A 12,890-nucleotide genomic window follows, 5' to 3' on the forward strand; every position below is an offset into this window, starting at 1 on the left:
AAAACATTTCACATGTGCAGTTTCTTCATTAGGACGACAAGGTGACACACCACCCAGGTGCAAAAGAGGTTGTTATTTTTTTCTATCACATTCAGCCATGGTGTTATGCTAGCTATCACTGCTTGTTCTGCCTCTGGGTCTACAGTTCAATCAGCGTCAAGTCATGTTTTGTGGTGTACCACCAATTTTTGTGCAATTTCACTCTGACCACGACACACACAGTGAACAACAGCAGAAATGTTTTTAAGATAAATGAAATATACTGTAGAAAAATAAAAAAGAAACTAACTGATCAGGCAAGATCAGTATGAAAGTTAGTCATGTTCTGGTGTTCTAGGCAGTATATTATAAGACAGCACAATAAAAAGTGAAGTCTGAACAGGAGACAGTTGCAGCTGGGGAAATTATATTCAACATATGAGTTTAAAATCTACTTTCATTGAAATTCATGCAAAACCCTGGAAATTCCATACCAGGGTGGTGATTTACGTACCGACATTTACTTCAGAAAATATAATTAAGATTAAACTGATTACTGACCCTACAAGTATTTTTGCTCTGTCCAGCTGGACAGTTACAGCTCCTAAATCATGCAGTTCTGTATCGATGGGCTTTTTGACACATTGTCTATAGCTATACTGCTGTTAATCAGGATCAGATCGGAAAAAATCATAAAGTTTGATTTTATAAAAATGCTGGCCATTTGTTTGTAAATTTAATCCATCCATGTACAGTTTACCGGTATCTAACTTTAAATTTAATTAAGGAGACATATTAAGCTCATACATAAAGCATTATGATTATGTGTAGCCTAGTTGTAGGTTCAGTTTTCTTAAATGAACACCATTTCTAAATTTTTCTTCTCTGTTTTTGCTAACATTAGAAGTTCCAAAGGCCTAAGTAGACATAGTTAAAGTTTTTGTGCCAAATGAAAGAACCACTAGACCACTAAACAGTTCTATTTATTTTTTCAACATATTTTTTATATTTATTGTTTATCTATATGCAAAGCTAGGTTTAATGGGATATATAAACTTCCTCTATATATTTAATTAATTTATTGTATTAATATAGAATTAATTAAACCCTTCAGGGCACTTGTTTGAATGGGTACATCCAGTCTTTCAGAAGCCTTTGAAATAGAAAGTGCACAAATGATCACAAGTGTCATATTCAGCAATATACAAGAGGAAGGAAGCTCTCAAATATTCAGAGCATCAGTCATCTTCTGATGAACCGCACTGTTTGAGGATACAGCATTAATTGACAATATTTCAAATTTTATCTACACAGTGTCTATACAAATCCCTTAATAAGCAACTTATGCATTGCACTTGTTGCACTGTGCTCTATAAACAGTGAGAAATTAAACAAAAATGAAAACAATGGAATTCTGAAACTCAATGCTTATTAGAAATTGTAGTAAAGTAGCAACTGATTTGCCATAAATGTCTGTTTTTCTCTGGCTCAGAAGTTATTTACTGTAAATGAAACGAGATATTGGTTATGTTTGCATGACCGCTGCTTTAAGTTGTAAATCAAGTTGTACATTTTAGTGAATTATATACAATAAAAACATTGAAATATTAGGAAACATCTATTTATTCATAAGAAACTGTTTAGTTTATTAAAAAACACTCTTGATCTAAGGTTTTCTGAGCAAGAAATTGCACTAAATTTCCCTAATTCAGCTCAGTTGAGGTTAGTAGACACCATGTAACTGCTGAATAAGACCATCTCTGAAAACTCAGACGCAATCACATCAGCCAGTCATTGTTTAGACAGAGCTTATTAAATCAGTGTCAGTTCAAATTAATGTTACTACAGTATCAATGGTTGTGAGGATAATGCTTCATCACTGACCAGTTGACGTAAACGATCAGAAGATCCATTGTGCTCTTTAATCCTATTCTTCATTTAATTTTCACAATTCTGTCAAAGAGCAGAAACATCTTATCTAACACAAAGCTGTTCAAATCACTCACTGAGGGCTGATACAGGAAGTAAAGAATAAACAGAGGTAGCCTACTCAACACTATATAAATCCAAAACCGACTGCAAACCAAAAGAGACATCAATTCAAAATAAAATCAGGTAAAGTCACTTTTACTTTTTTACTTTTTGAATGTATGTATGTTCATGTTTTATAATCACTGTGCAAGTATGAATTTAAATGAACTTTTTAATTCTTTTATTGTGTTCCTTCTCTCTCTCTGTCTCTCTCTCTCTCTCTCTCTCTCTCTCTCTCTCTATCTCAGAACATTACATTTCACAATATATCATGGGCAATGGAAAATCAAGGCCTCTGATGACCCAGGACTCAGGAAAAAATATTAGAAGGAGAAATAAAAAGCTCACTGAGCATGACCCAGATGATGAAGTTCGTTTTGCAGACGCCCTGCGGAAAGACAAACGGACATCCACGAAAGACAATAGTTTGGTTAAATTAAATTTTCCAAGAAGCAATCACATCCGTTACTGCCATCTATCATCAGCACGGTCTAACCTGGAACAATTTTCAAAGCAGAGCTGGGAAAAGTGCAACCTTGCATTTGTAGATGAGAAAAATCCACAAAGCTGACAGACCTTGTTCAGTTCACAGTGAATATACTGACGCCTAATGGAAATGTAAGGACCTCGTGGAAACTCTTAAAAGATTTAGATGACTATGTGATTTGGAAATATTTTTGGAAATATTCAGAAACATGCGTTCCATTTAAACATTTAAATAACTTCTGAGCAGTTTCTGTTTGTCTTTAAAACAGACCTTTCACTTTGTCATTGACAGCTGAAGCAATAAATTCAGATTAATGTAATTTCTGCCATCACTGTTTAAACCAGCATTAAAATTATGTTGTATCTGAAAAATAACCATCTTGGAAAATAAATAAATAAAAAATCTTAAATGTATCTTAAATTCTCAAAGATGAATTACTGTATGCATTAATTTTGGTGGAGGTGCAATATTTTGTATATATTTTTATTATTATTATTATACAATTAATTTGTTTGATGTCTTTAAGTGTTGCAAATACATTTTATGGCCATTGGATAATGCACATCTTAAGAACAAAGGAACATTAAATACCGTCACATGACAAGATATCATTTTTAGTCCACATCCTGTTAAAATGAAGACAAAGGTTAAGTTCAAGCCCACACAGTGGTTAAACTAAAACCGTGATGCATATTGAAAAAAAAAAAAAACCTTCAGATTTACCTTCTGTGTTCTCTCAGATACATCCTGTTTTAGCCTCAGTATAGGCTACACATCTTGTGTTTGTTCAATGGTGTTTTAATCAATATCTTTCATCTGACCTTTGTAGAATTACATAACAGTGTGTAATAAAAACACAGGGAAATACCATGCATCTTCATTCATCTTTCGATCTATAGAGAGACTTTAGCAATCCCCTAAGGCTACTATCCCCTAGCAAACACCTGAAATAGCCTTCTTGCCAATCAGCAATGCGTTAAAAACCAAATTGAGTGTACACCAAGCAACAAACCAAAACACCTTAGCAACCCCATAGCATGTAGTAAAAACCATTAGGTACACCTAAGCAACCGAATAGCAAAATCTTGGCACCTACTATATGCAAACACAGTGCCTCATGATTCTGGTAGCAATTACTATACATGGAATCCATTGACTGGTTGATTGAAAAAATTTATTAATCTACATTTAGCAAATGCATTCACTCAAAAAAAAAAAAAAAAAAAATTATAATATAGAATTAACATAACATATTTTATATATATATATATATATATATATATATATATATATATACGTATATGGCTTACACATACACACACACACACACACACACACCACACACACATTTCAGGACACTTTTATGCTGAATGTGTACAGTCAGTTTTTGAAATAGGAACTGAGTCCAGAGAAATCCATGCATGTGTAAGAATACAGGGGATACACTTTAAATAAAATATGTTTAAAAGTTACATTTGCATAGAGGCAGGGTTCTACACATATTTTAAAGGAGCTCTTGCATACATTTACACTGCATTTACACTCAGTCTTGATGCGCACAAGTCATGGAAATAAAAATATCTGGGGCTTCAGCCGCCTTAGCCCACCTCTAGCACCGCCCTGGAAGTGACCAGACTATCACAAGCATCACGTTCAGCCAGATATAGGGAGAAAGAAGCTCTAGGATATTTAGCACATCAGTCTTCTTTTAATGATCTCAGGCACCATTAGAGGACACAACATTAAGTAAGTTACTCATTTATTTTATTTTCTACACAGTGACTGTAAATCCCTTATTAAATAGCTACTTTATTGCAAATGTTGCACTGCACATTCTCGGTAAACAGCGAGAAATGAAACTATGCTCTGTCATTCCAAAACATTACTTAGTGATTACTGGGAACTGAAGCCCTTAATAATGACAACATTTATTCCCAGGCGCTGAACTTTGATGCAGAGATGCTTTTCTGGAGCTGTTTACTGTCACTCTTTCTCTGGCTCAGAGGTTAGTAAAATCTAACTACATAAAAATGGTTATGCATGACAGTTTTATGTTGTAAATAATGTTTAGTCTTTTTATGTAGTGAATTTGACAGTGTCTTGAAAAATAATTTAGGTATAAATAATTGATAAATAAATAATAAATTATTATGATGTAATATCACTGGTATGACACTGAAATTTGTAACATATAAAATAACAATTTAGTGACCAATTAAATTAAGGAAAAAAATGAAAAAAAAAAAAAATGTATTCATTCTGCTTTTAGTGTCACAGACTGCTGCAGAATGGAGTGCTGAAATGCCAGAAGCAGTGGTGGGTTTGTCTGGATCATGTGTGGTGATTCCCTGTACTTTCAGCTACCCCGCAGATGGAAAAACATTCACAGAATTTACAGGGATTTGGTACAAAGGATATTATGAATTAACAGTATACCATACAGACGCCTCAGAAATCAGTGGCGCATTCCAAGGTCGCACTAGTCTCACTGGTGATTTGAGTCAAAACGACTGTTCTTTAAAAATCAGCTCTCTGAGCAGCAGTGACGCTGGATCATTCATGTTCCGGATTGAGATTAAAGATCTGGACAAGTACACCTATGTCAAGAATATAACTTCTGTAACAGTTAACGGTAAGAGAAATTTGTCCGATTGTTTGCCAGAATGTTTTCTTTCAATTAGAACATGTTTTGCATTTCTTTTTTGGAACTTAGTTTGTGCATCGGCAGTTTTTTGGGCAATATTCACTCAAAATCTATACACCCAATTTACATTCATGCAGATGTTTTTTTATGGATTTTTTTTTTTTTTTCAGTTTATGCATTGCCTAGAAATCAAACCCACAACCTAGCTAATGCTAGTGCCATGCTCTACTGTAAGAACTACAGGAAGGAAAAATTAGGTCTATGATCAGTCGGTTCAAAATAGAAATACAAAACCTGTGCTTACTTTAAGAAAACTATTTGATAAGATTAAATGATAATGGTAAGTGGTAATAATATACTGTAGCATAATCTGTAATTTATAAATAATTAGTTTGGAGGCCCGTCATAACATTAACTAGAATTTTCTGGAAGAACAAATTCCTCTCCGGATCAAAATGACTGGATCACAACATGAGGGTTCATCACAATGATTTGTTGTGTACTATCCAAATTAATATTTCAATCAATGTGTCAGGTATGTGAACTGGTGGAAAACCTATTGTGTGTCTTCACCAGAAACAACAGAGATCCCTATCTCTGTAGAAGAGGAAGTGACATCAGTGAAACCAGTGACTGCCACCTGTGCCGTGTATCATTCCTGTCCCTCGAACCTGCCCCGTGTCACCTGGAACCACAACGGCACACACTCGAGTCGATCACAGCCGCAAATTCCAGGGCAGTTGAGGCTTACATTTTACACCCTGACCTTCACCCCATCTAGAGAAGACCATAATAAAGATCTCAGCTGCTCTGTGGCGTTTAAAGGGAAGACTGTGACAAACTACACAACACTCAATGTTAAATGTAAGTTGACTATGTGAGTTTAAGACAAATAAATTATCAGATGCTTACTCGTATCTTTTGATATATTAATATCAATACTTTTAAATGATCCTGTGGCCAAATTATGCAAAGCCTGCATAGGCCTCCTGGTTAAAAACCACAGTCTTATGAAATTAAATAAATGTTTGGCACAGGGTAATCCTGATGAGACCATTGTTGAGGTAATAAATAGCATTTTATCAACATTTTGTCTCAATCAGATCCTCCATATGATGTAAAAGTGGTTTCTAAACCCTCAGTGAAGGAGAATGACTCTGTTGAACTGACCTGCTCCAGTGACAGTAACCCTCTTCCAAACAGCTACCAGTGGTTCAGCTCAAATGGGATTTTGTTGGCAAACGAACATACTCACAGACTGGAGAGAGTCTCCCGACATGCTGAGGCCATTTCCTGTACAGTCATTAACACAGTGGGAAAAAACAGTTCTGGTCCACAGAAAATTAATGTGCTGTGTGAGTAGAGCGTGTGTGTGTGTGTGTGATTGGCAATTTATTGATTTGAGAAAATATTTTTTACATGGGAGAAGATACAAGTCAAATTTTAAGAAATATTTCAGACTCAGCTGATTAGTCAAAGTTCAACTTGATTTAATCTGTAAATCTGTTTTAGTGGTCTGCGTTCCCACTGGACCCACAAGTGCACAGGAAGTGGTAGAAAGAACTGAAAAATAGAAGTTACTCAAATATGTGACCCTGGACCACAAAACTCGGGTAAACTTAAGTCAATGGGGTATATTTGTAGCAATAGCAATAGCAAAAGCAAATAAATAAATAAATAAATAAATAAATAGTATGGGTCAAAATTATCGATTTTTTTTATGCTAAAAATCATAAAGATATTAAGTAAAGATCATGTTCAATGAAGATATTTTGTAAATTTCCTACCAAAACTATATTCAAACTTAATTTTTGATAAGTAATTTGCATTGCTAAGAACTTCATTTGGACAACTTTAAAGGTGATTTTCTCAGTATTTTGATTTTCTTGTTCCCTCAGATTCCAGATTTTCAATCTCGACCAAATAGCATCATGTGTAATGAAAGCTTATTTATTCAGATTGCAGATGCTGTATAAATCTCAATTTTCAAAAAATTCCATCTAAGACTGGTTTTGTGTCCAGGGTCACGTTTTATGTTTTTAATGTCTGTAATGTTATCAGTGATCTGTCTACTGTGCAACAAAATAAACAGTTGACATACGCAGTTCTGGATATTTTCAATGTTTTTCATTTGAACACAGCAGCGTGGAAAAAGCACATCCGTTTTGCTTGCTGCAACAAAGTGAGGTGAATGTTGAAATTGTGTGTGGGAGCTGGACCAACAGTTTTTTGTTTTTGTTTTTTTTTTTCCAGATTTTTTTTCTTCCAGTTTTTATTTTATTTTATTTTATATACTGCTTTTTAGTCTACCAAAAAATGTTTAAAGTCAACCTGGAATATTCCTTTAAGGTGTGTTTATTGCAGCATTTGAATCAGTAAAAGGCTGCTACATTTGTAAAATAAATAAATAAATAAAACTTAATTGGCATTTATGGCCACAAACAACTTCTACATACTAACTTAAATGGATTTTAGTAAAAACACATATTAAATGGACTGAATGTTTGAAATTTTATCAATCTTTTATGCCAATCAGATCCTCCATATAATGTAAACGTGGTCACTAAACCTTCAGTGAAGGAGAATGACTCTGTTGAACTGACCTGCTCTAGTAACAGCAACCCTCCTGCGAACAGCTACCAGTGGTTCAGCTCAAATGGAGCAACGTTAGCAAAGAGCCCCTTTTACAAACTGGAGAGAGTATCCCGACATACTGAGGCCATTTCCTGTACCGCCATTAACACAGAGGGAAAAAACAGTTCTGGTTTACAAAAACTTAATATACTGTGTAAGTATAAGTGAAAGGCCTCAGTTCAACCATTTAGATTGGTACCGTTAGTGAAAAGAAGATCATCATGATTTATGATAGCTAATACTGATTCTATCTATCTAGATCCTCCTGAGATTAAAAGTGAATCTTCTTGCCAGACTAAGACTTTGACTGTCTGTGACTGCATTGTGGACTCCAACCCCCCCAGTGAAGTCAAGTGGTTTGGTCCAGATTCCTTGGAAACCTTCTCCAGCACCAGCATTAAACAAACTGAGTCTTTTACCATATTCACCCTCCAGGGTTGGCTGGGTTTCCCTGAGACTGTCCAGTGCTTCGCCAATAACACTCTGGGAAATTCTTACATAACTTTAGAAGCTCCTCAAAATGGTGAGAATTCATATTCAGTCTTTTTTAAAACACTCTATCATTGTTTTATTGCAAAATAATTCATTGTAAATATGTGTTTGTTTCACAGGCATTATGATACACATTGCTGTTGCATCTGTTGCAGTTGTTTTAGTCTGCATTTTAGTGTATGTTGTGAGAAAACGCTGGCAACGATCTCGCTCTCTCGGTCACTCTCTCATAAGCTACACATCATAGTTTGACTCAAAAAAGTAAGTTACCTGATTGCCTTAAAATGTAGAGTTCATTGAAACTAAAAATGTATATACATGTACATGTGCTTGAGACTGCACATGCGTGCTAGCTGGATCAACCTAAAATATGCCTTTTAACACAATTTGAGTGTCATATAAAACATTCATGTGACAGTTCACGTCAGAACACGAGCAGTGTCTGATCACGGCCGAGTGTTCTCCGAGTCCGATGACTCCGATTACACAGGTATTACACACAATGTTAAACAGACCCGGACCCAAAGTAATAGATTCAGATCCGACCCGGACCCGGCTGTTCATTTCATCATAATATAATCATAATAAAATAAAATAAATAAAATATCTTATATAAACTGACATTAAAATGAATTTTAATGAATCACCAAGTACCACAATTTCAGGCAAAAAAATCCACTTACACTTTGCAAATTTTTATTTTAGGGTGAACTATCCTTTTCACACTATTTTGGCTTTATTTTAGTATTGTGAATGTAATGTGTATTATGACATACAGTACGTTCTATGTACTATATTGAATACTAATGTGTTACAACCACAGATAACCAAGATTTTATTCTTCTGTTACCAGGACCACATCACTGCAGATTGATGGTACTCACTTTGGTCACCCACTACTACAATGCCAGCGGTCATGTCCTTGATGAATTCCTCTTCAGAACCTGTGTGCTTTGATCAAAACAACGGGAAGTGTTAAAATATGTCTTACAGTATTAACAGTTATCGAACTCAAATAAATGTGCACTTATAAAGTAAATAAATTCATTTACAATTTGTCCAAGCTCCACAATGTCACAGTCATTCCCATTATGCCTGCATAGCACTTTGATGGAAACAACCATAAAAGAACTTGCTGAGGTACATCCACAAGTATTCTGTGCTTATCTTCTGTCGATCCAGAATATCAATAACATGGACAATACACAAACATGTTAAAACAACACTATAAATAAAAATAAATAAATCTTGATAGAGAAAGCCAAAATATCATTGCAAGTTTACATTTAAATTACCAAAACCATATTTAACAATCCAGAAAAGGCTTTTAAATGGCACAACACAGGAAATTAGAACAAAACAGCTAATTTTACACATTGTGACAATACTTATTGCAGGGCTGTTTATACAAGATATATGTCATCATTGCTATTCAGACCATTGATTTGATAACTGACAGTATATTCACGCAGCGTTGCGATGGGTTCTGGTGAGGCACTTCAATAACCTGGATATACTTCATTATAAGAGGAACCTTCACACATCAGCTACAGTAGCTATTAAAACTGATAAAAACACTCTGGAGACTGCAGGTGCCTTAACATTTACAATTAAAAGAAAATATTGCACCAATAAAATGTATAATGTGACTTTAATTACTTAAATTATCTCTGGGTCGGAGGACTAAAATTTACATTAATAAATGGAGAACAAACAAGTATTTCATTAAATGAATTGTTTACCCGAAAATGGAAATTTCTTGAACATTTACTCCCCCTCAGGCCATCCAAGATGCAGATGAGTTTGTGTGTTCATCAGAGCAGATGTGAAGAAATTTAGCATTACATAATTTGCTCACCATTTGATAAAAACACTGAAATAATCCAGAACACCAGTCCAGTAATTAATGCCGTGCAAGGTGAAAAGCTGTATGTTCGCAAGATGTTTTTTGTTTTTTTGTAAGACTGTCATTTTTGGGTGGACTATTCCTTTAATGTAAATTCATGTTATGTGGTTTTAGTTAGCTTAGTTGTGGAGGAAAATAAAACACAATATTAAACCAAAACCTCCTGGCATGTATTCTGCATCAAGCTTGTTAAAGACTTGCTATTAGGTTCAATTATATGCAATCTTCTATGCAATAATTCAATGTAATCCAATATTATATGGCAGTTTCAAGTGTTTCCTGGATACTCAATTCTGAACCAGAATGTTATGTAATTCCAAATTAACATTTCTGTTTCTAAATAAATTAACAGTTTCATTTTCTATTATTATATAAAACTCATCTTAACTAGCACAATCACACAGTACTATAATGGTCTTTAACGGTCAATTGTGACCTAAAGCTCTATCCTTACTAAAATGTATTAAAGTATTTTGTCTGTGCATTTATTGTGGCTTAACTCAAGATTGTGACTCAAGTGCCTGCAAGATTCTGAAAACAGATATTTTCTCCAGAAATTAAAGTGAAAGTTAATTATTGTCTCCAGTCAACTGAGGCAAATTCAGTTTCATGGTGAAATTCTGTGACTAAATCAGCACTTCCATAATATAAGAAGCACATAAAGCATGAGTCATAAATTCCTGAGCCTTCCTTGTAATTATTAAAACTAATAAAAGTAAAAAAAAAAAATCACTTATGGCACATATCTATGCAAACTAAACCTAAACCTAAATAAAAAGCTAATGTACTTTTAAAGTACATTTAGGGGTTTTGAACCTTTTAGTTTATTAACTTAGGGTACTGCCCAAGTGAAGGCTTTTTTCTGAGATTGTATGATAAAAAAGAAAAAAAAAACTTTGCAATCAATTAGCCAAGAACAATACATTTACTGTATATATATATATATATGTGTGTGTGTGTGTGTGTGTGTGTGTGTGTGTGTATATATATATATCCTTTTCTTCTTCTTAAACAGGAGATTGCTGACTCTAATTTTGTGCATTGTGTATTTCTTGGTTCCCCGGGGAAATCAGGAAATGGCCTTATATTAACTTGGGTGTTCTGCAAATATGGTGCACTGTAAATGACTCTTGACTCTTTTTACTCGAGTGCATATACTCAGGTAACACAGTACGCAGTATGCAGTATGGGATTGGCTGATAAACGTTCAGATGCAAAACAGGAAACCATCAAAGACATTAAAGTCTGCACTGGTCATTTGGTGCTTTATCAGTGTATTGTTAGAGGAAGGGGTTTAGTGTTACTTGAGGATACTGTATGCACTAGAGGAAAATGTCAAAATAGTATTTAGCAGTGTACAATATATGCAGATAATTTAAATATTAAATAGATATTCAATCATAAATAACTGAATTAAAAGAATAAAAAAAAACTCTAAATACATTTTAGTTAAAATGCTAAATCTTGGTATGTATTTGATGCTATAAGGCATCGTGCCCATTCAAACAGAGCAGACATTATGGAAAGCCAAAAGGGCCAAAAACAGGTGAATTTGAACCCGTCAACAAACACGTTACATATGTGTATTTCACACGTTTAAATAAATGTTGTTTGCGTGTGAAAAATCAGCTTAACATTTTAAATGCACGTGAAATATGCGTTAAAAACCGTGCAGGTTTAAGATACAGACCTTTGTTGTCAAAATCCGTCATTGGAAAACAAAATTAGCTTTTATTGGAGAATGTGACTAGTACGCAGGCACCTTACCTTCTTCAATGTCAGCCACGCTGCACTGATGCAATGCTTTAATTCAAACTAAACTGTAAATATACCTAGAAAGTGTATTCTTGTGGGACGGCTCACACAAAAGAGCGTACTCTGCCTGTGTACAGCTCAGATTCTCCAAAATGGCTCTACGCTGGTGTGGAGTGTTTTATGGCAAAATATTCACTTTGGGGTGGACTATTCCTATAAATATATATTTTTTTTAAAGGGGGGTGAAATGCTATTTCATGCATACTGAGTTTTTTACACTGTTAAAGAGTTGGATTCCCATGCTAAACATGGACAAAGTTTCAAAAATTAAGTTGTACGTTTGAAGGAGTATTTTTGGAACAAAAATCTTCAATCTTCAGGATTGTCACAAGTTTCGGAAAGTTTTTTTTCGAGTATGGCTCTGTGTGACGTTAGATGGAGCGGAATTTACTTATATGGGTCCTAAGGGCACTTCTGCCGGAAGAGCGCGCACTCCCGTATAGCAGAGCACTGAGAGTACAACAGACTTCACTGATCAGAGCGAGAGCGTCGTGAAATGTCACAAAAGGAGTGTGTTTTTGGTTGCCAGGGCAAGACAACCCTGCACAGATTACCAAAAAAAAAAAAAAAACAGCATTAAGGGACCAGTGGATGGAGTTTATTTTTACAGAGCATCAACGGAGTTGTGCAAGTGTTTGTGTTTGTTCCCTGCATTTCGAAGATGCTTGTTTTACAAACAAGGCCCAGTTTGACGCCAGATTCGCACATCATTTATTTCTTAAGGATAATGCAGTCCCAGTGAAAAAGGGTCACGATTGTGTTTTGGAACCGCATGCGGTGAGTAAAACTGCTTCAAATATCTCTGTGTTGTTAACTTAGCTATCGGCGCGTAAGCACATCAAGTAAACAACATGCGATGTTGTCATCAAACTGCACTTTCCACATGTACACCTTAAAAAAAA

The 12,890-nt window shown here is 34.8% G+C and overlaps 1 protein-coding gene and 1 long non-coding RNA gene across 2 annotated transcripts; both read left to right on the forward strand.

Annotated features, from left to right (window-relative positions):
- The first annotated feature begins 2,050 nt into the window (after positions 1-2,050).
- LOC113099172 (uncharacterized) lies at positions 2,051-2,910 on the forward strand. Its single transcript, XR_003289314.1, has 2 exons — positions 2,051-2,094; positions 2,259-2,910. It is a non-coding gene; the product is annotated as an uncharacterized LOC113099172 (long non-coding RNA).
- A 1,219-nt stretch (positions 2,911-4,129) lies between these two features.
- On the forward strand, positions 4,130-9,324 carry LOC113099184 (myelin-associated glycoprotein). The gene is made up of 9 exons (XM_026264286.1): positions 4,130-4,243; positions 4,436-4,502; positions 4,767-5,129; positions 5,718-6,005; positions 6,245-6,496; positions 7,678-7,929; positions 8,035-8,298; positions 8,387-8,528; positions 9,121-9,324. Exons 2-8 carry the CDS (start codon positions 4,457-4,459, stop codon positions 8,512-8,514), a joined length of 1,593 nt encoding a protein of 530 aa, XP_026120071.1. The 5' UTR covers positions 4,130-4,243; positions 4,436-4,456; the 3' UTR covers positions 8,515-8,528; positions 9,121-9,324.
- The last annotated feature ends 3,566 nt before the right edge of the window (positions 9,325-12,890 follow it).

Source organism: Carassius auratus, unplaced genomic scaffold, assembly GCF_003368295.1.
Source record: "Carassius auratus strain Wakin unplaced genomic scaffold, ASM336829v1 scaf_tig00216878, whole genome shotgun sequence".
NCBI lineage: Eukaryota > Metazoa > Chordata > Actinopteri > Cypriniformes > Cyprinidae > Carassius > Carassius auratus.